The 22,984-nt window shown below is 45.5% G+C and overlaps 2 protein-coding genes across 5 annotated transcripts in view; one reads left to right on the forward strand and one right to left on the reverse strand.

Annotated features, from left to right (window-relative positions):
• The window catches only part of SKAP1 (src kinase associated phosphoprotein 1), a 333,813-nt gene extending 314,687 nt beyond the window's left edge, over positions 1 to 19,126 (forward strand). Inside the window, exon 13 of the mRNA XM_053362274.1 lies at positions 18,973 to 19,126. The gene's annotated coding sequence lies outside the window, so the exon portion shown is untranslated. The remainder of the gene's footprint in view (positions 1 to 18,972) is intronic.
• Positions 1 to 19,581, reverse strand: part of SNX11 (sorting nexin 11) — a 38,840-nt gene extending 19,259 nt beyond the window's left edge. Inside the window, exons 1-8 of one of the 4 annotated variants that reach the window (XM_053362283.1) lie at positions 19,472 to 19,581; positions 15,806 to 15,930; positions 14,317 to 14,368; positions 12,575 to 12,661; positions 11,295 to 11,395; positions 10,289 to 10,387; positions 6,774 to 6,986; positions 5,072 to 5,443 (exon numbers count right to left, since the gene is read on the reverse strand). In XM_053362283.1, the coding sequence (XP_053218258.1) occupies positions 5,311 to 5,443; positions 6,774 to 6,986; positions 10,289 to 10,387; positions 11,295 to 11,395; positions 12,575 to 12,661; positions 14,317 to 14,340 (657 nt within the window). In that variant the 5' untranslated portion in view covers positions 14,341 to 14,368; positions 15,806 to 15,930; positions 19,472 to 19,581 and the 3' untranslated portion in view covers positions 5,072 to 5,310. Of the gene's footprint in view, positions 1 to 5,071; positions 5,444 to 6,773; positions 6,987 to 10,288; positions 10,388 to 11,294; positions 11,396 to 12,574; positions 12,662 to 14,316; positions 14,369 to 15,805; positions 15,931 to 19,471 lie in introns of those variants that run through there. The other 3 variants (XM_053362284.1, XM_053362286.1, XM_053362285.1) reach the window with 3 other exon arrangements.
• Positions 19,582 to 22,984: the final 3,403 nt, after the last annotated feature.

Below are 22,984 nucleotides of genomic sequence, written 5' to 3' on the forward strand. Positions count from 1 at the left end.
GATGTTGATATTGCTGTGGCACTCCTTGCAGAGAACCATTTCCTTTAACACATTCAACCCTGCACATTTGTACTACACCATTTCTAAAGGCAAAGGGTGGCTGCACTTATTACTGCCTAGATCTACAATCCCTGCCTTTTAATCCTGGCTGTATTGAGACTAGACACATTAAATGGAATTCATCCCAACTCTCATCAGCCCCAGCCAGCATGGCCAGTGATCAGGGATGATGGGAGTTGTAGTCAAACGGTTGGAGTACCACAGGTTCCCCACACTTACTATGCAGACTTAAAAGGCACTCAGTATGCTCAGAGGGTTTCTTGTTCAATGTTTTAGTGTTACATTCCTAGCTTTGGCCCTCCTGTTGCAAACATGCCAGAGCCTCAGCGCTGCTGAATCTTCCCTCAAGGTCTCATTTAAATTCTTGGTTTGTGAAGCAACAGGCACCAGGGCTCACTTTTACCTTGTCTAAGGTTTGTTAGGGACTGGCTGCCATTTCACCATGGGGAAGGAAAAGGTGTTCTACATACCCAGGACTCTCTAGCCAGCTCACAGTTGTAGAGGGAAAGTATCAGAGAATGAGAATCCAGTGAATGCTAAGATAAATGTTACATTGCTAGATCAAATCAAGATCTACATAAGCCTAGCTGTCTGTCTCTAAACAGTGGCTAGCCAGCTGCCTTTGGAAACTCTCAAGCAGGATGCAGAAGAGATCACCATTCCTTGCTTGCCCTCAGCAGCTGGTAGTCAGATATGCTGACCCTGAACATGAGAGGTGCCATTCAGCAATCACAGCTCATAGCTGTCCACAGATTGCCCTACATAAATTAGTATACTCCCATTTTGAACACATGTGGGTTCCCTCTTCATCCTGTGAGCACCTTGTTTCCTATGCCAAGTAGGTAACACCCGCCCCAACTCAGGATAGGAGCCATTCAACTACACAGAATGAGGCAGTAAGAGTTCTGGACTGTACTACTTCAGACTGCAGGTGGAGGGGGCTGGGGGGAAAATACTCCCCCACTTAGAAAATAAGACTCCCTGCATGGAGAAAGCTAGCATGCCAATAACTAGCATGCAGGCCTCTCCTGGCAGTGTTTCTGTTCTTCTTCCAAGGAGTTGCGTTGGTTGTTTTTGCATGGAGGAACAATGGAAAATGAGCATCATCAGCACCTATAAACTGAAGTGCATCTCTGGACTCTGCCACCTCATTCTGCTGTGTGCTTGGAAGCCAAAAAGCCATCAACACATTCTACAACATGTCTACTACTGATTGCACAAACTTTGGTTTGTCCTGAATCTATAGGGCAATATAGACACTGAAAGTGTCTTTGGCCTGAACCTGGGCATAAAATGAAGCCCTGCCTAACTTGCACTGGTTCCCTACTGGTTGTCTCATCATCTCTCTCCAAATACACTCGAGAAGAGAGCGAGCACCATGCGGAAAGGGGAGGGAAGACTTGTGTTGAGTTTTCAGGAGGGTGGGAAATCAAATCTCCGAACAGCTCCGAATGACTGTCTGGAAGCTTCGAAAGCTGAGCTGGCAAGGGCAGGTGGTTGCACAGCTGCGCCATTTGGATCATGCGCTCTCATCAATATTCATGAGGCAGCCCGGCCAATCAGGAGAGTAGCTGTCATTAGTGAGCATCTGGCTAGTGAGGAGAGGTTTATTCTGTTTTTGTTTTTTGAAGTGAACTTCTTTTGACATTTTGAGAATTTTCCTCTGTAGGTTTCAAAGTCCTCTTTGCCCACCCTCCACCTGCGCATTTGGCTTGATCCCTTTTGCGGCGCACTAGGCCCAAAAGCCCCCTGCAATGTAAAGCCATAACTAAGGAGAGGCAGAGGAGATGTGAAATTTGGGGGCGGTGGTGGAGGGCCTCCAGAGGTATCGCATCTCAATTTTTTAAAGTAATAATGAGTGCCTAGTCTGATATAGCCTCAGCCGCATGACTACATCCTACAGTGCTCCACTAACTTAAGACTCTAACTGAAGACAGCAAGACTGTGTCAGAAGTACTTGTGTCAGAAGTAGCACATCAGCAACCCCCTTGCACATGACCTTGGGTACTGTTGGCACCAGAAGGGCATGAAAAGGAGCCATGCTGCAGCAGCAACTATGCAGTTGAAATAACGTAGAGGGACTTACAGTGGCACCTTGGATTACATACGCTTCAGGTTACGTATGCTTCAGGTTACAGACTCCGCTAACCCAGAAATAGTACCTCGGGTTAAGAACTTTGCTTCAGGATGAGAACAGAAATTGTGCTCTGGTGGCGTGGCAGCAGCAGGAGGCCCCATTAGCTAAAGTGGTGCTTCAGGTTTAAGAACAGTTTCAGGTTAAAAACGGACCTCCGGAACGAATTAAGTACTTAACCCGAGGTACCACTGTAAATAGATACATAGTACATAAAAAGGAGCCATGCTGCTGCAGCAACTATGAAGCTGAAATAATATAGAGGAACTTAAATAGATACATAGCACTGTACTTAAGTGCTCTAAGCACTTCATGTACATGATCTCATTAATCCTTAGCATCCCTAGTAAGGAAGGCCAGCATTATTATCCCTATGTTACAGGCAGAGAGGCAAGGCCAGTGAATAATACCATCTCTTAAATCTACTCTGTGAGTTCTTGACCAAGCTGAAATTTGAACTGGGGGACTTCTGTCTCTTAACTACTATGCTGTGCAGCCATGAATCATCAAGCTGAAATGGACTAGAAGTCCATTTGGGTGTAAATCCCACTAACAAAGTCGTGTATCCAGCAACAGCCCAAACACCAACACCAACGTAATCCAAAATACCACGTGCCACAAGCAGAGGCCAAGTTCGTGACAGAAAACAGCTTACTAAGCAAATTATGGCTGGTTGGGGCTGATGGGAAATGGAATTCAACAACATCTGGACAGCCACAGATTCCCGAAAGCTGCTACAAGATTTTTAAAAATCCCAGATTCATGACCTATCCCACTTGCCAGTAAAACCTTTTCCTACCTCCAGACATATCAGTCTTTCAGCCTAGGAAACATATCCATGCCAAGTGAAAACTAACTGACAGATCACCCCATCACCAAAACACTCTCCTGTTTGCCCCGATATCATAAGAAACCTTCCCTGTTATTCAGGGCTGCCCATTTTTTATGCCTTTAGTGAAAGGTTAACCAAAACCTTACCAGGGACACTGGAGTCTCCCATGTCTCCTAAATAATAATAATATTTAACCTGGATTGGCTCTAACTCCTCCTATTATAACATGCCCCTAGCCAAGCACCTGAACTATCCACTGGCAATCCATGCATAATATTATAGGTGCTACAAGTGTGGGGTGAGGTTGGCGGAGGTTATTCACGAGGCAACTGCATTTTGCACAATGTTTTACCTTTGCCTCAGATTAAAGCACTGCTTGTAAAAGAAAAGGTTAAATCAAACATTCTCAGGTTGGGTAAAAGCAAAGCACTGTAAATGGACATCGCCTGGAAATGTTATCCTTTTTTATTTTTGCAAGTATACACATTTCTGAAAATTCACATGTACAGTATCTTAGAGGATGTTCTCACAGTGCACCTGTTGCAGCAAGGGATCTCCTTCTCTGTGCTGCAATCTGTGCCTGTTGGGGAGTGTGCATGAATGAAACAAAATCCCTTCCTGCTTCATCAGTACTCAAGGGGGCGGACTCTGATAAAATGGGAAAGACAGATGCCACTGACCACCCTCACATGGATGCTCCCATGGTCTCCGTGCTATAAGATCCTGCAAGAGGAAGTGCCCTTCCACCACCACTTGTGAAGAGGGCCTTGCAGCTTACATCCTAAGGTCAAAACGACTGGAAAGTCAACAACTGGAGAGATGTATATCTGAACTTGGCCTGTCTGTTGATGGATGTAATAGGATATTCCATTATTACTTTCTAAACACACCATTCTATATACACCACCAGAACTTGAAAGAGAGGACCACTTGCTTCTTTTGCTCTTCTGCACCCTCCTCAGTTCCACATCTAAAAAGAAAATATGTCATAACTGGGTGGCAGACTGGGGAGTGGGAGAATGAACGATTAAAAGCAACGTATGACCAGAGCTTTTCAGGTGAGAAGCAGTTCTACTTGCATGTTTGTTTTACTGAGATATTTGGAGAGAGAAAGAGGTCTGAAAAAAAAAAAGTCAAAGCACTTTAATTGAGGAGTTTCTCTGCCATTTCAAAACTCAAAGCCCACAGACTGAATCTGCAAGTTACAGCAGAAAGCACCCAGACCCCAGAGTTGATGTTGGAGGGCAAGAAACTTCCTAACTTTCATTAAAAAGGGTTTTCGGGGAAGTGTATGGGTATCACCAGAAGCCTAATTTCATAGTACGCCAAACTTTGGGAGGCAATGGAGACAGAGGAGAAGAAACAGCGAAAAAGAGAAAGTAAGAAATGTTTCATGCAGGCCTCCCAGCCTATTTGAGCCCATTTCTTTTAGCTCTGCATTATCTTCTACCCAAAGAAGAATGGGCAAGTCAGAGGATCTCTATAAGATCTTTGGTCCTCTGCCTGTGCAACGACAATTGGAAGGAAATTATCTAATACCCTCACAAAGATACACAGTGGTGGGGCTATGGAGGGGTCATCTTATTTCTAGAGCACATTATGGGTTGCATGCATCAAAGACACAAGAGCATTACAGAATAACCTCCTCATTTCCCCCTCTATGTTCTTAACGCTCGCACCCTCTAACCAGAAGAATCAGCTCTGGTGCTAATGAGCTGGCGAGGGTGCCCAGCCACTCATCCCAGCTGCATGCAGCTCCGCCAGGGAAACCCAGATGTGGGCTTGGCATCCACAGCCAGCAGGTGGGCTCTCTGGCTCTCTGTAACAAAGGAAAGTCCAACCCCAGGCGAACTGTTTTTGACACGCCTACAGGGTAACCAAAGACAGCTGGGCCTCTGCGAGAAACACTATCAGCGATGGAGAGGAGGAGGGAGAGAAAGGGAACGCAGCCAAAACAAAACCGAGCAGCTTCCTGCGTAGGATTGTTTGCCAAAATCTGCAGAAGGTGGGATAAGAAGTGATAGGCTGACATGCCCTTGCTGGAAGCAAGGCAGGATCAGGCTGCAAAAACAGGAGCTACATCATATAATTTACAGCTACTGCAGTATTCCTAGGCGTGAGCTTCAGCTTCTCGGGCGTTGGTCCAGGCTGGTCGCCCACTCAGGTCACCAGTTACAGCATAGGAGTTGGACCCTGGAGTTTTGACAGGCAATGCAGTTTCCAGGAAAGGGCTAGAGACAGAGCTCCAAGCACATCCTGGACAGAGCCCTTTTCCTTCTTGCTCTCACTGTTCCTTGACAAGGTCAGCTGATGCTACGGAGTCAACGGGCAGCGGCTCCTCTTCCTCAGAATCCGGGCTCTCCAACTGGCTGTCTTCCATGCTGATGTCACTCCAGTGAGGGTGAGATTCCACAGAGCTTTTGGAAAAGAGGGTTGGGTTTCAAAACAAGGAGGTAAGAGAAAAGGAGGGTTGGGTTTCAAGAAAAAGGGGAAGGAAGGGAAGAAAGAGAATACTTTGTTGAAAATCTTTGGTTCCTTCACAGAACTATACATCCCAGAGTTCCTTGGTTTGGAATCAGACCAAACATATTTACACCTACACTGCCAATGTATCGTTTAAGACAGAGGTGGGCAGATGGCACATCAGGATCTCCTGGGAGAGCTCTAGGTGATTTGAAGTAGGTCAGCAAGCGTTTTTGGCTTCCAATTGTTTAATAATGGCAACAACCAAATAACTCCCATCCACCACCCCAGTTATTAAGAAAGCTGGAAAGAGGGCACAAGAAATTGTGTGTGCGTGTGTGTGTGTGTGTCCGTCCCCGTTCTGGTACTGAAAACAAATTTCTGACGACAGATTAATTTAATTCCAATGGAGGTTTTTTGTATCTGACTCTGATTGGTAGATCTTGGGGTTCTAGTAAAAACCAAAACAGATCCTGCAAGCATGACCTCTGCCCAGCCCTGCTCTGAGAAATATGGTTAGGATTGTCCCATTCCCCCTTCCCCCATGCACACAGTTGCTTAGAGAGACAAAGCACCACACTTTCAAATGGCACACTCAGGAATCCTGTGTGATATGGAAGAATGCTGCAGTTTATCTCTTGGGAAGTATGGTGTAGCTGTTTTCACTGGTCAATAACCATAGCCAGTTTAAGACCAAAGCACTGCTGTGAATTCAGGAAGAGCAGGAGATGGAAGAACAGCACACAATTGTAGATGAGCAGGAAAATACTGTACTCAGTAACTTAAGCCTCACTAAACACACACACACACACATACACACACACACACACACACACACACACACACACGTATTAATAACAAATTCAACAAAACTACATCTGAAAGGGGGGAAAAGTTTTCAAGACCAGAATTTAGTTCACCCCGTCCCCCTTTGTCTCAAAACTATAACTGTTTTTTTAAGATTATGGGAAATGATGAAATCCAACTACTGAAAAAGCCTGTAGTGCGGTGGTTAATTGCTTGGTGATGTCCAAGCCTTGCTTACTTGATTAAAGAGGAGACTGATGGCACTTGATTGAGGAGGAGGTGGAAAGCATGATGTTCCTGGAAACTCTGGCACTACTCTACTTTTTCTGCCCTGTCTCTGGTTTCCCATTCAAATACTGACCTTCCTCTTCCAATCCAGCTCTCTTTCCCCCAGATGGGAACTGTTTTCATTCTGGATTCGCTTCAGAGTTTTCAGCATCTAGTACAAACTGCACCAACACACCAAGTTCTGATTACCTGCTGCTGAAGTCCCCTTTGGCCAGCAGAGTGGAATGGCTGTCCTCCTCCTGCACCCAACCACAGTTCGACATGGCGTAATGGAGAATGGCATCTGTGACGCTCAGAGAGCCCCGACCCTGGACGCAAGCTTCAATCTCTGGTATAGAGAGCTGGCTCTGGAGGAAGAGGTGCAGCTGGCTATCCGAAAGGAGCACAACATTCTGTACCACCCTTGAAAGGAAAATGGAAGGTGGTAAGTACCAAACCAAAGGGACAGCAAACAGTGCCTGGTAAACCATGCTTTCTGTACAAGAGAGCCTTCCCTAGGACTGCTTCCCAGATCAAGCAGCCCTTCCTGCCCTTCTCTTCCACATAGCCAAGTCTTAGCTTTTGGCAGGCTAGCTAAGTGAGTGAGAGATAAGCCAAATGCACACAAACCTCTGCCCTACAAAAGAGAACAATCATAGGGTTCAGTGAAGGCTGTCTACCTCCAAGCATCTGCTGCTCAAAGTGACAACCTCTCAGCCTAATGGTAGGGACAGTCCTGTTCCGCCATCAAGTTAAGACTTCATGGGAGTTGTATTCCAGCAGCCCGGTCATGTTGTTCGGATGCCTGATTATCGTCTTCCAAAACAACTGCAGTGGTACCTCTAGATACGAATGGGATCCGTTCCGGAGCCCCGTTCGCATCTAGAGGTAAACGTATCTAGCAACGGCATGTCTGCGCATGCATGCGTCGCTTTTCGCCACTTCTGCGCATGCATGTGATGTCATTTTGAGCGTCTGTGCTTGCACAAGCGACGAAACCCGGAAGTAACGCGCTCCATTACTTCCGGGTTGCCGCGGAGCGCAACTCGAATGCGCTCAACTCGAAGCATATTTAACCCGAGGTATGACTGTACTCTATTCCCAACTTAAGAATGGAAAGCGTAATGCCGGTGGACAACAAAAGAGGTTTAAAAACTCTCTCAAGGCAAATCTCAAAAAATGCAGTATAAACACTGACAACTTGGAAACACTGGCCTGCGAGTGCTCCAGTTGAAGAACAGCCTCTACCAAAGGCATCATGGACTTTGAAGAGGCACAAACTCAGGATGAAAGGGAGAAATGAGCTAAGAGGAAGGCACATTTGGCAAATCCTCACCGTGATCTACTCCTGCCTGGAAACCTATGTCCCCGCTGTGGAAGGATGTGTGGATCCAGAATTGGCCCCCACAGACACACTGTTAAGACCATATTCATGGAAACAGTTGCAGAGCGTGTGCCCGCGCTACCCAGGACAGGCGCACAGGGTGTGGAGGGCACCCTCCCATGCACCACAGTTCAAGGTAGGAGAGGGGCAGGGAAGCTGCTACCCACTCTCTTTCTGCTCTCTGCTGCTGGGTCAGGCCTGGGTCAGGCGTGACCCAGTGGGAGAGCTGCTGCCGCTAAGTATGAGGTGTGCCGCAGCTGAGGAGGGTGGGTGACAGTGCTGCCACCCACTCGCCTGCTCTCCTCCCCAGGTCAGGCCTGACCTGGGGGCAGAGCTGCGCCAGCCACAAGCACCTCAGCCAGAGGGCAGCTCCTGGTGCAGAACCAGGCTCCAATGAAGGAGCCTGCTGTGGGAGTGCCTGTTTGCGCCCCCTCTCAAAACTGCGTCCAGGGCCATGGCACCCACTGCACTCTCCACGGTATGCCTTTGCATGGAAGACACTCTTACTTGGCTACGAGTGATCCCACAGTACAGTACAGTAGGGCTATAGGTTCCCCAACCAGATCTAACCCATTACTACTTTAAAACATGTTGGAAGTCACTTTGGGTATTGTGGCAGGTGTTTTTTTATTTTTATTTTTTTAAAATATTTTTATTAAACAATTTTTTATACAAACAAGACATACATAAACAAACAAAGGACAACAAAAGAAAAAAACAAGAAAAAAAAAACAAGTACCATTTCATATCCTAATTTCTTAAACCTTTCTTCTTCGACTTCCTCATGCCTCCCATTTCTGTATTCCAAATTCTAGTCAATTGCTCAGCAAATCTTCCCTTATTTTATTATAAATTTAAGCTAATCATTCTTATTCTCCTTGTCTTAACCATTACTAATAGTAACCATTTACTTTAGTCCAACATCATTCTAACTGTCGTTGATTTTGTAGTATTTCTTTAGATAGTCCTTGAACTTTTTCCATTCTTCTTCCGCTGCTTCTCTTCCCTGGTTTCGGATTCTGCTCGTCATTTCTGCCAAGCCCATGTAGTCCATCACCTTCATCTGCCATTCTTCCAGTGTGGGTAGATCCTGTGTCTTCCAGTACTTTGCAATGAGTATTCTAGCTGCTGTTGTAGCATACATAAAAAAAGTTATATCTGTCTTTAACACCCCTTGGCCGACAATGCCCAAGAGAAAGGCCTCTGGTTTCTTAGGGAAGGTATATTTAAATACCTTTTTCAGTTCATTATAAATCATTTCCCAGAATGCCTTAATCTTCGGGCACGTCCACCAGAGGTGAAAGAATGTGCCTTCCTTTTCCTTACATTTCCAACATTTATTGTCAGGCAAATGGTAGATCTTTGCAAGCTTGACTGGGGTGGCAGGTGTTTTTTTAAGTGGAAAGGTAAGGTATAATGTTTCTCAAACTGTTATTCCCAACAAATTGCTTGAGAAACCTGGAGAATACTCAGGTTGAATGATTACATCTGCACAACATCTTTGTAGAGGCCAGGAGAAACACAACACATAACTGCTATGTTGTATTTTCCACATGCTGAAAGACAGCACCACAGAGCTGGCATGTCTAACTCTCCAAGTTCTAAAGGGCCATGAGATATACAGGAAATTGCCTTATACCAAATCCGACCAATGGTTCAGTACTGTCCACTGACAATGGCTCTCCTGCATTCAGGTAGGAGTCTTTCCCAGGCCGACCTGGAAATAACAAGATCTGAATCCAAGACCTGCTGCATGTGAAGCATGTACTCAACCACTGAGCTATTGCGCTTCCCCTAACAGCAAAATAGAGCACCTTCCTTGCAGTGGGAATCAGCCAAGTTGAGGAAGGGAGGTGTTGCCCTCCCTCTGCTCACTCTGGGCTAACTGCTGCTCACTCCAACTACATTTCTAAGTCAGTCTCCACAAGTGAGAGCCGGGATAGCAAAGTGAATGTATTGGACTAGGAGAAGACCTTCCACCCTAAAGTCCTCTGGGTAACCCTAGGCAAAGGCATCCGTCTTTCTCTGGCCTAGGCTACCTTACAGGAAGCTTTCAAAGATAAAGCAGGGTGACCCCACCTTACACCCAAAGCTTCTTAACAGGAGGACAGAGTAAGAATGAAAAAAGAAGTGCGACTGAAGCTAAACGCACTTATCCCAGGCCAGAAGGGGAAAAGAAAGGGGCAGATTATGGGGAATGGAACACATTAATGTAACTGTTCATGGGAATGTTCTTTCTTATGGAGAAGCCCAACATATACCCACATTTCTGCCAAATGTATGACAGCATCCAAGCTCATAACTCTGCCCTCCCCCACCTTCGTTCCTACTTTCTACTCACTTCTCCAGGAACTGCTGAAGCCCTTGCCTCCGCTTCTCAATGAATTCATCAGTGCTGCCGGCAAAGAAGGTGGACTTCCCTGGAAGTTCTGGGACAGGCCTGAAAGATTGGGGAGGGGGGCGTAAGAATGAAGACACTCCAGTCAAGTTGCATGCACATTAATAGGAAAAGAGATGCTTCCAGACTCTGACTATATTCCAAGAGCTTGTTGTGCACTATTGAAAAGGGATCCCTCGGGAAACTACTAGTTCTATCAGCTACCTCCTGCATTTTGCTCTTGTCAGGAATGAAAATGACTTCCAGCAAACTCTCACACGACTCCTTTGATTTTGGCAATGAAACTGGTAAAAGCACATTAGTGAGATGCACATCTTCCACAAGCTTGACAGGAGCTGTTAGCGCATGACAGGTCCCCTTTCTGCAAGGTGAAGTTGATGTCTTTGAATGGTCCTCAGCACTAAATTATCAAGCTGGATTTACAGAAAAGTTATGTAGGTTCCAGGATGCTAGATCAGTATCAGAGCAGATGCTAGCTCACCTGCAAGTTAATAGATGTAACATGAACTTTGCAAAAGGTAAATTGCAAGCCTCTTCTAAGTTCTAACAAAAGAAATCAACATATAAAGCAGCCTTATTCAGAGGGTAGCTGTTGCTCCTTCTTGCCAGTAACATCTCTGACTGGCAGCAGCTCTCCAAAGGTGTCAGGCAGGGGATCCTTTTCCCAGCACTGTTACTCCAGATCACTTTTAACTGAGGACATCAGGGAATGAACATGGGATCCTCTGCATGCAAAGCATGTGCTCTCCCAATGAGCCGCTCTTCATTAGGTACATTTTAAAGGCTTCCATTCAAACAAATGCATTTAGAAACCTCAACTAGTTTTATTTTCAGCAGAGCTATATTGGGGCATAGGCCCTGCCTATCCTGGTGATATTTTTCATAGGGTTAGCAGACAGGGCCTTTGTGGGTACAGCGGGCTCTGAAAAGATTGCCATTTCACACTTACACCAAGCCGGCATTTTTCTGCAGCCGTTTCTTCAGCCACACGAACTCACGGTACCGTCTGCGTACACAGGATGTCTTGGCTGTAAAGGCTTTGCTGTTGGTCTGCATAATGAGAAGAGAGAGTGTTGCTCTGAGATTTCCCCACCACACACACACACACACACACACACACACACACACACACTTTCATTTTCTTATCTCAGCCTCTTTTTCCAAGCTGTCTCCCTCTGCTGGCCATTTTGTTAAAGCAGCACTAGCATTATAGACACTTTGTGCCATGAGAACTGGAGATGCAAACTTTTAATCATTACGATGACTAAACTAAAGCTTTCATTGACCAACAGGTGAGGCTGTGTCAGCAAAGAGCATGCTTGCCGTTTGATTTTTTTGGTATTAAAAGAATGGCCCTTTTCTCTTTAGTGCCCTTTAACTATTAGCAACAGATTTGTTTGTCTTACATTTCCTTCTGCCTCTCAGAGAGGTATCTACAATTGAGGCCTCGGAAATGTGACTATTATTATTATTATTATTATTATTATTTTATCAGCCAAGGCAGGCAGTGGGATGAGAGCCCAAAGAAAAATTGTCTTAGGGGAAATCAGACCAAAGATTCAGAAATCAGACATCTGCTTTCTACATAGAAGGTTTTGATCCACAGCATCTCCAAAGCAGAGGCAGGGAGAACCCTGTCTAAAACCTTGGAAGGCTGCTGCTGCATGTCAATGGAGACAATACTGAGCTGTGTGGACCAATGTAAGGTGCCAATAGAAAGTACCCATGACTCCTAGAAGTCTCTTTCAGACTTCTTTGCACTGCAGCCTGGAGAAGGGAAGAAGCAGCAAGATTTTCTCCTGCTGTTTCTTTCATTCTCCGAACTCTATCACAAGCAAGAGAAAATGTATCTTTCTTCCCTCTGTGCCTGCTATTGGGCTCTCTTGGAGTCTTGTCTCACTTGTGCAGAGCTTTGGAAAAGGTAAGAAACAAATAGCAGGAGAATTCCTGCTGTCTCTTGCCTTCTGCCTGCCCGTGATGCAAAGTTGACTTCTCTTCCAAATTCTGTTCAGTTGCCAGAGGGACTGGAATACAGGCAGTTTACTCTCAAATTACGCAGCAGTTTGAAGAAGTAGCAGAGGTGGCCATTTCAGCCCCAGGTGAAGATGGCTTTGTTAGAAGAAGAATTTGTTCTACAAATGTTTTCTACATGAGATGACAAGCCATATTTCCAGTCACTTTAGCTGCTGCTCTTTGGACCCCTTCCAGCTCCAGCTTTGCCATACTTACATGGAGGAATATTTTGTAGTCCACATAAGAGTTCCAGGAGCCCTCGTTCTGGACACGAGGATCTTGGACACGCACAGTGGTCAGCTCCTGGGCATGAGGATAGAGAGAGTGGGGGGGAAACTTATTCAAAAGTCTCCAATCCCAATACTCCTCCCCACGGCCTCCTATCCCATACCTTAAGAGGAATAATGACTCCTAGCCTGAAGAACATCATCCACAAACAGAAACTGTTTAAGCAGATAGAAAAAAAGCCTTGCTAGATCACAGCAAAAGTACATCTACTTCAGCACCTTTTTTCAATGATGGCCAACCAGAGGCACCCAGGAAGTTGAAAAGCACAGGATGGAAGCAACCACATTCCTTTCTTTGTTGCCAGCAACTGATATTGTCTTGGAACATGGAGGTAAGAATGCCTTCAAGTACCAGATGATGGGGATGAAGGCTAATAGCTGTTAAAAGACCTGTCCTCCCAACTCTGTCCACCCTGTAAACGAGTACTCTTTATAAGAAGAGATTTCCTTGTATCCATTCTTAAGCTGCTTGCTAACAACTGCCCCTCCAAACAACAATGGTGTTTGGATGTACAGAACTCTATTATGTTCTCCCTTCATTTTCCAGTAGGTAGATTCTAAGGTATATATGCTTCTGTCCCACTTCTTCTGAAAGGAGTGGAGGGGCTGGTTGAATATGAATCCACAACCTTATTGAAGAAAGAAAGAAAGAAAGAAAGAAAGAAAGAAAGAAAGAAAGAAAGAAAGAGGAGGAGGTGCAGTTTGGACTTGATATCCCATCTTTCACTCCCCTTAAGTAGTGTCAAAGCAGCTAACAATCTCCTTTCCCTTCCTCCCCCACAACAAACCCTCTGTGAGGTGAGTGGGGCTGAGAGACTTCAGAGACGTGTGACTAGCCCAAGGTCACCCAGCAGCTGCATGTGGAGGAGCGGGGAAGCGAACCCGGTTCACCAGATTACGAGTCTACCGCTCTTAACCACTACACCACGCTGGCTTCAGAAAGAAAGAAAGGTCCTCCAGCTCACCAAACCGCACAGCCTGGGCAAATAATGAAAGGCACAGCCCCCTCCATTGCTGGCATATGGGGGCATGAGTTGAATCCTTGGGGCAATCTGGGGGAAATCATGGCGACTAAACAACTGTGTCCCACACTAGCAGATTTTCACGCTTGAGCCTGTTGAACCTGATTCACACAAGCAAGCTGAGTAAGTGGGAGGTGGGATGGAACACAGACTGAATGGCATGCCTGACCCTACGGGGATCCGCGTACAGTCCTGTGTACCAAAGCAGTTGCGCACTGACCCTTCCACGCCGCCCCCCCAGTGATTCTTTAGATTAGAGCATGTAGGAGTTGGGGGGACCACAACACAGCAAACAGAGGGGCATGATCTTTTGTGGTTCTGACCCAAACAAGCTTTTGGTTATGAGACGGTTCTTCCATTCCCAAGTCTGTTGCATTTAACATTTAACCAGGAAATTATGGCGTCCAGAAATGTTACAAAACCACCTGTACCAATGCTGCTTTGGTTTCTATCTGCCAGGCAGGTGGCAAAAGGACTGGCATAGACATTGGTAAGTGTGTACCTCCCTCATTTAGGATATGGCCAGGTCAAACTCAAGGCTTCCCAGAATTTCTCCTTCCTGGATGACAAGTTTTTGTTTTTTGTTTTGTTTAACATGCATACAAGAGATGTGTCACGTAATCACATGTGTTAATGACCAAGGTCTTACCTCTTCTACTTGATGTTCTAACATCCTACATCCACATCCCAGAGGGACACATCTGTGCAGGGAGAGAAAAGGATATCCAATCAACATTAAGTGCAAGTCAGCACTTTAAACCTCACCCCAGGTTGTTCCTTGACTGCTATAGTATTTGCACTCCATCAACCAAATTATTAAACAAATATCAGAGCCTGCTATAACACTCACTGGGAAGGAAATGGAGTATTTGGTGCAGAAGTCAGCTTCCTGAACATTTCATATTTTTTAAAAATAGAACAATGCTTCCAGTCCTTGTTGCTATACTACAGAAGTACAGAAGTAAGAGGAAGGACATTCTGACCCCTGCCACAAGCCAGAGAACTAAGAGCCAGCAGAAGTTATCCAAGAGCAATGGGAAGGTTGTCCTGGGATTCCAAGGATCAAGTCCCACTTGAATCACTGACTCACTGGGTGCCCTTAAATAAGTCACTATCTCAGTGTTGTCCCCTAGCCAGGTTATTGTATGTCAAAATACACACAGGAGGTTACCCCTGCCCTCAGTTCTGCCCAGTGATGTATTTTACAGGGGTTTTGAGAGAGTAACAATCCAAGTATTGGAAACACTTTACTACTCCAAAGTACAACCGTATTCAGCATTCCATTGCTGGTAAAACCATGGCTAGTTTTTCACACAGCAGTGGCATCAACTGGAATCACCTTCCTTGTGGGAAGATAACATGATAAATGCCAACTCTATTAAACTTTGTGGAGGTACTGTCTTGGGAAATGGTGGTCAAGATGCCCTTAGCAAACCCCCTTCCTCCTCGCTGCTGTGACCACTGCCCATTTGCTAGCTCTCTCCCTCTGGACCCAATCCATACAGCTTCCCAGAAGGAGATGGCAAGATGAGCAGAGGAGGCTAGTGCTGCTACTTCTTTTGCAGCTCAGTTGCTTACAGTGAAAAGGCCGAGATAGCAGAGGGGTTGGTAGTGACCCTTGGTTGAGGCATGGATCTCAGCAAATGCCTGAAATTACCAACCTTAAATACTGGCCCTACATAGACACAATTTTCAATAACCAAAGTAATGCAGGACTTTGGCAACCGAGAGGGGGAATACTGCATTATATTTACATGCGGGATGGAGAGCTGGAAAGACTTGCTAAAGGGTAATTATTAGCTTCTCCCTTTCTATTGGGCAAGAGTGGGTAATTTAAGCAAACCACCAGTATCAGTTAGGCTAATCTGGCTTGCTATGGTTTCTGTAGCACTTTCATTGACTTGCAAAACACTCTACAACCCTTATCTGATTCTCACAACAGCCTTGTCAAGTTGGACAGCATTGATTCCATCTCCATCTCCAAAGATTCCCCAATCTGCTCTTAAAAATGCCATTAGGAGGGATATTGTGATGGACATGAATGTCAAGTATACTGAATGTTTGAAGTCTTTAAAGTACGTACTAGGAAACTCATTTGTATTTTTTTGCTGCAAGAGGCTATCTGAAAGTTGTTTTACCTCAGGGTGGCAAACGCATTCACCCCCTTTCCATTGAACAGGTTCCAAGTCCTCCAGAATTTAGGAACGGATCTGCAACCAAAGTTGAGGAACTAGAAATATTCACTGGGCTGGATTTGAAAAACCTACAAAATCAAAACAAAAGGAGCTCTGATGATCACAGGAAAAATGAGTATGATTTAGGTCTCAATTCAGCTATGACTCAAAAAGATTCAGTCCTGGAACCTGGGGAATAGTGTGTCTGAGCACATGCAGAATGTTTCCCCCCCACCTCTGACTAGCCACTGTCACTGCCATGCCTAGGGCTCAAAATGACAGACACCTTCCCTACCTTTAAATAAACAAAGCTTCCTCTGTCTGTAAGGAAAATGTCATTAAAGAAGGATATTATCAGCAGGAGGCTGATGTGATGCTGCACAGTTGATTAACTAGTTGTTGATTCCTTATTTGCTAGGAAGTTCAAAACACCCAGCTCAATCAGAAAACTTGTGACAACACCACCTAAGGTTTTTATGTCCTTAAACCCCACAAATAAGCTTTCGTCTGTCCTGTATCAAATATATCCTTGCTCAGGAGACTGTGCCTTTTGAGACCCGCAGTTATCGTTCCCTGCCCTCCTGTGGTGCAATGGGTCAGTGTGTCTGGCTGTTGGCTGTTTGGGCCTACTACCCAGTGAAGTGCCAACTTGTATGGCAGTGAACGCAGGGCCACATAGAGGGAAGAACACAGGAGGGGCACGGCAAGTATGCAGAAAATAGGGAGAGAGAGAAAGTCCAAAAATGGAAAGACCCAAGGGAAGGAAAGCGCAAGCCCTCAAGTGTCAATGTCACCTATGAATATCATCAGCAAGAAAGGGTAAACAATTGAGAACCCCCCTCCACACACACACACAACAGTGTTTGGGGCTATGGAAGCCACCCCTGAACCTTCTGATAACACTATCCCAGCACTGTACAGTGGTACCTCGGGTTACATACGCTTCAAGTTACATACGTTTCAGGTTACAGACTCCGCTAACCCAGAAATAGTGCTTCAGGTTAAGAACTTTGCTTCAAGGTAAGAACAGAAATCGGGCTCCAGCAGCACAGCGGCAGCAGGAGGCCCCATTAGCTAAAGTGGTGCTTCAGGTTAAGAACAGTTTCAGGTTAAGAACGGACCTCCGGAACGAATTAAGTACTTAACCCGAGATACCACTGTATGGGACAGTCTGAGATGGGAACCGAGCTTAGGCAATGCACTTCCATTTTACTGCTCAAAAAAATGCGTACACATGCATATACTTCTTCCTCTTTTTGAACAGTAAACCCAGGGTGTCTAAGTGCCAATACAAGTCCCCAAATCTGTTTATATGTGTTTTTGCTCACTCCAGTATCTGAGAAACAGAAGCTCAGTATGCAAATAACCATTTAAAATTATTATTCAGGACCTGCCTCAGCAGCTCTTCCCTTTACCAGGGCTTAGCCTCAGATTCCATTCCCAGTCTTGCGGAAACATGCAAGAATTCTAGCATGTGCATGATTCCAGGTCAGGGATCATGGCTTTCAAATAGGCCACAGCCCAAACACTCCCCTCTGTTCCTGGCCCATACATCTTTGACCTTTAACAGGTAGACAAGTCATACATAATCCCAATTTATTCCTATCAGGAATGTCTGGTAGAGGGTTTCCTGCATCGGGGGGGGGGGGTTGGTTGGACTAGATGACCTTTGAGGTGCCTTTCCAAGTTTGTGATTTGGTTACCACTAGAGAAAGCAGGTGCCACCAAGGCAATACCAGACCTCCCACAGGCAGTCAATAACATGGGGATTAACAGCACTGACTCAGCTTCAACCCTTATAACAACCCCTTAATGCTGCAGGTGCTCTGCATCCTGGATGCACTACATAAGTACCAAGCATTAAGTGTTATCCCATGCTGCAATCCTCAGCTACTAGAAGATAAAAGAAGAGCCTAATTGAGCCTGGTGCCTTCTGATTAGTCCATGTAGAGACATAAACCCTGCCTGCTTTTCTGTTGGGTGTCAAAATCCCACTTCAGTTGCCTCAAGTTAGTAGCTACTCAGAATCTCTTACCATTAGTAGTGTTAGCTTTAAAAATAAATGAGCAGGATCAAGATTTTCTGGGGAGAAAATGTTGCATCCACATGCCACTTCTCCCACAGACTTGACCCAAGAAGCACTTTCCTCCTGCTTCCTCCAATAATAGGTCTTCTCAGCCCCTACACCACAAGCAGGCAGGAGGAGGAAGGGCACAGGGGAAGTGGTGAGGGGGCAGGTCTAGTACAGTGGTACCTCGGGTTAAGTACTTAATTCGTTCCGGAGGTCCGTTCTTAACCTGAAACTGTTCTTAACCTGAAGCACCACTTTAGCTAATGGGGCCTCCTGCTGCTGCCGCGCCGCCAGAGCACGATTTCTGTTCTCATCCTGAAGCAAAGTTCTTAACCTGAAGCACTATTTCTGGGTTAGCGGAGTATGTAACCTGAAGCGTATGTAACCCAAGGTACCACTGTATGTTCCTGTGTGTTTCAGTGCATCTGGTTTTCACACCATGCTTAGGAGCACCCTGCTTTGTGTGTGTAACACAAGCACTTTGCTGGTTTGCAGACAGGCAAGGGGAAACTATGCAGAAGTTATGAAATGCCAACAGGCCTATAACAGTAACAGGGGAGGGACGGGTGTCTCAGGAAATAACTCCAGGGGGTGGTGTCCAATGCTAACCTTACTCAGAGTAGGCCCATGGAAACCAATGCTACACTTTTGAACTCTCTACCTAGTGGCATCAGGCAAGGCGCTTGTGTTCCACTATGTTTGTGAGTGCTTTGAGCGGTATTTAGTTTACTGCTGTTTCTATTTTTATATTAGTTGTTTTTCCCCTCTTTGTAAGCCACTTCGAGGCTAGCGGGGGTATGAAAAATTATTTCATAAATTTTATGAAATAAGTAATAACTAACTTAAGTTTCAACGGGTAGCTGCTGAGTAGATCTTAACTGAGCACGGCCCAAGATCTCCAGCCCTCTTAAGTTTACATCGGAAATTTACCAGGTGCTTAATATTCAAGCATTCAAGTAGTATCCCGACTGGCGGCAATCGTCCATGATCTAAAACAGATGCGTTTCCTAGCCCCGCTACTCTCAAGATCCTTACAGCTTGATTTGCCTATTTCTTTCAGTCCGCTTTTACCACCTTCCTCCCATAATGGAGCTGCAGGCAGTAGACACGGGATTCCGCCTGACCAGCCCCGACCTGCCTAGAAGCATCGCGCGCCCTCGGGGGGCAACAGGACCGTCTGTCAGCAAAGCGCCCTGCCTGGCCGAGGTATGTTTGTCCTCCTGACTCTTCGCTGCTGCTTTACGCCACAGTCCTCCTCCCGACACCCCTGTCCACGCCAACATGCAGTCCTGTTTCTGTGCTTAACATGCACCCCCGTTTCCACGCCCAGCCCATGCACACGATCCCAGCACCAGCCTAGGCGACCTACGACCACCACCCGCGCCCCTCCTTTCTGCAATCGTTGCTCTGTACTTCCTTCATCGTGCCGAAGTCCTCTCCGTTAATTCCTCCCCGTCTCACTTCCCACCCTCCCTCCTCGCTTATTCAACACTGCACGCTGTTTTTAAAATAAAATGTTTAAAAAGGGCGCGGCTCTGGCGCCTCCTCGTCTTTCACACCTTCTATCCAGCTGCACCCCGCTTTCCGCTTACTGTCTTGTTTTGTTTTCTTGCAACGACCCGCCTAAGCTGCTGTTGTTGCCGCGGCCCCTTTAAGAATGTCCGAGCCCGATCGCTTCGGCTTTAAAAGAGGGTGGGGTTTTCTTTCCCACGTGACCTCCTTTTCTCGGCTGCGTGAGCCGTGCTGGCTGATGGGAAATGCAGTTTCGAACCGCAGCAAGAATTAATAGCCCGAAAGGATGGATATTTCAGCTGTGCAAACTGCTTAAAGATCGTGGTTTGCAATTTGCATCCTGTATAAATGCAAACATTTCCTCCGGATTAATTCATCCCAAACAAATGTATCTGCATGTTCTGATCGGTACCTTATTGCATAGCACTATCTTAAGCATGCTTACTCGAAAGTAAGTCCCGCTGAATTATATAGCACTTATAGGATTGTCAGAGTGAGGGTTGTCTTGAAGAAGTTCTATTTAGAGTAGACCCATTGAAATTAATGACTTGGCTACTCTTGGCTACTCTGAGTAGGATTAGCATTAGATACAGCCCTCAGTTTCCTTTTAACTGACTTTTGCAACACAATCCTATGTATGTCTACTTGGAAGTAAGTCCTACTGGGTTCAATGGGCCTTCCTCCCTATATGGGAATGCAGCCTTAAACATAAGTAAGGTGGTGCAGTTATGCTGCAATCTTTTGTACTTACATAGTTCAAATTGCTTCTGAATAAACATGCATATGGTCAGTCTATTAGAATTCATTCATCACATGAAGAGACACAGTGTGTGCTGGGGAAGAGACTGGATCCATTAGGCAGGGGAAAGGCTAGGCTGGAATTCTCCCTGTGATTCTAACACTTCCTAGGAAATCGTTCAAACTTTTCAATTCCCTCTAGCACACATGTATATTCTGAAGTGGCAAAGTCCCAAACAGGTCAATTTCCTCCCTGAAGGTTTAGATTACCACTAAGCTACAGTGGTACCTCTGCAGATGGTGACAGGAGTCACGAAATTAAAAGACGCCTGCTCCTTGGGAGAAAGGTGATGGCAAACCTAGACAACATCTTAAAAAGCAGAGACATCACCTTGCCAACAAAGGTCCATATAGTTAAAGCCATGGTTTTCCCAGTAGTGATGTATGGAAGTGAGAGCTGGACCATAAAGAAAGCTGATCGCCGAAGAATTGATGCTTTTGAATTATGGTGCTTGGAGGAGACTCTTGAGAGTCCCATGGACTGCAAGAAGATCAAACGCATCCATTCTTAAGGAAATCAGCCCTGAGTGATCACTGGAAGGACAGATCCTGAAGCTGAGGCTCCAATACTTTGGCCACCTCATGAGAAGAGAAGACTCCCTGGAAAAGACCCTGATGTTGGGAAAGATGGAGGGCACAAGGAGAAGGGGACGACAGAGGATGAGATGGTTGGACAGTGTTCTCGAAGCTACAAACACGAGTCTGACCAAACTGCGGGAGGCAGTGGAAGACAGGAGTGCCTGGCGTGCTCTGGTCCATGGGGTCACAAAGAGTCGGACACGACTAAACAACAACAGTGGTACCCCAGGTTACATACTCTTCAGGTTACAGACGCCGCTAACCCAGAAATATTGCTTCAGGTTAAGAACTTTGCTTCAGGGTGAGAACAGAAATTGTGCTCCGGCGATGCAGCAGCAGCAGGAGGCCCCATTAGCTAAAGTGGTGCTTCAGGTTAAGAACAGTTTCAGGTTAAGAACGGACCTCCGGAACGAATTAAGTACTTAACCCTAGGTACCACTGTACTTTAAACACATTCAAAGTCAAAGGACACATTTCACTGAACCAAATAATGTCCCCAGATTTATTCTGTATGTATTAAGAAGGTGCCTGTTGCTATGATGGGAGATTCAACACATCCCTCTGTTACACTTCGGTCACTGAGAGCTGAGTCATCCAGTGTCATGAATGGAAGAAAGGTTGCCTTCACTGAAGCCATGTCCTCAAGTTCAGTACTGTACTTTCCCCACTAAGAATGAATAGCAATCATCCACATGAAGGAGGAAAGAAGGGGTTGCAATAGGGACTGCCTTCAGGATAGGAGCTAAAATGTCCCTTGCTCTCCGTAACTCTAACCTACTTCTATTTCCACAGTCCCTTTCTGAGTTTGTTTCTTGGGGTGAAAACAGATGTAAATTTCCTTTTGAGGCTGCAACCCTTGGAATGATCTCCACAAGACTGAGCTATCCTGTATAGATAGGATTGCGCTGTCAGTGGTACAGGTGGCTTCAGATGTCACTTCCATGTGGCCTAAATACTCCACATCAAATGCTTTTTGAAAGACTAAGATTGCACATTTTCATTTGTCACACAAGTAATGCAGAAACATTAAGAATTTCAAGCCTCTATTCATCACTATTTAATATGTGCTAAGATTCTGTCCCTGATGCATTATGCTGCATCATTTATTGTAAGCCACCCAATCTCTCTTCTTGAGAAAAATAATTTAAATTTCAAAATCATAAAAGGATTGTGGGGGGAGGTCAGCATATATTGTTATGGACTATCCTGTTCTGCTGTACAAATAAAGATATATCCTAAGTTCTCCTATATAGCCTTCAAGTTGATGGTTTAACAGCAGGTGTTGCTTTTTGTCAGTCGCCTATCATGTTAATTTGCTTGTTTTTAATCTAAGAGTCCATCTGGAAAGTACCTAAATCCAGGAGACAATGGTTGGTGGCGCTGAGTAACAAGATACTGGATTTTATAGGCCTTTGGTCAGGTTTGATCCAGCAGGGTACTTCTTAAAACCAGAACAGAAGATGCTTTGTCTTGGTGGCTGCTGTTGATTCTGAAGCTGCTGTTTTTACAGCTAGCGTTGATTGCTTGTGTGCTTACTTGCTTCCCACCTGTTCAACCTGTATATTTTAATCAGTAAATAGAGAAAAACACACGTCCTTAGTGCTGTCTTCCCCGGAGCAAATTGATCCTGCAAAGCTCCCCTGGGTGTGGGAATCAAATTTTCTTCTGCTCACATTCATGTTGAGTCAAAAATAGCTCCTTCCTATTATTTGGGATGTACAGTACTGAGTATTGTAATCCACTTCAGCACACAAATTCAGAACAAAAAGAACTACAGTATGTTCCTGGGTATTGTCTGCCATGAGACTACAACTCCCAGGAGGCACAGCAACCTCCTGTTTGTAGTGTTGTTAGTTAATGTCGAGTCAGATGGGTGACGAATGGAAAGTCTTCGGACCGTGTAGTAAGTCCAGAAATGAAACTTCTGGGTTCCTTTACCATGCCCCTCTTCGTGCCTATTCATTGCAAACAATGGAGAAACCCAGGATTTTTGCGCTGCTGTGATTGAATACCAGTGCGTCCACCAAAAAGGCAGCAGCCACGGCAACAAAAATTAGGGCTTTTCTGATATTTCGCGTGAAGAACTGTCCTTTAAACTTTTCAGGCATTAAAAGAAACCTGCCCTGTGTCAATGAAATACTGTACATGCTTCACATACTGCAGAATGGGGGTGGCTTACCTTG

The sequence above is a fragment of the Podarcis raffonei genome, chromosome 13 (genome assembly GCF_027172205.1).
Source record: "Podarcis raffonei isolate rPodRaf1 chromosome 13, rPodRaf1.pri, whole genome shotgun sequence".
NCBI lineage: Eukaryota > Metazoa > Chordata > Lepidosauria > Squamata > Lacertidae > Podarcis > Podarcis raffonei.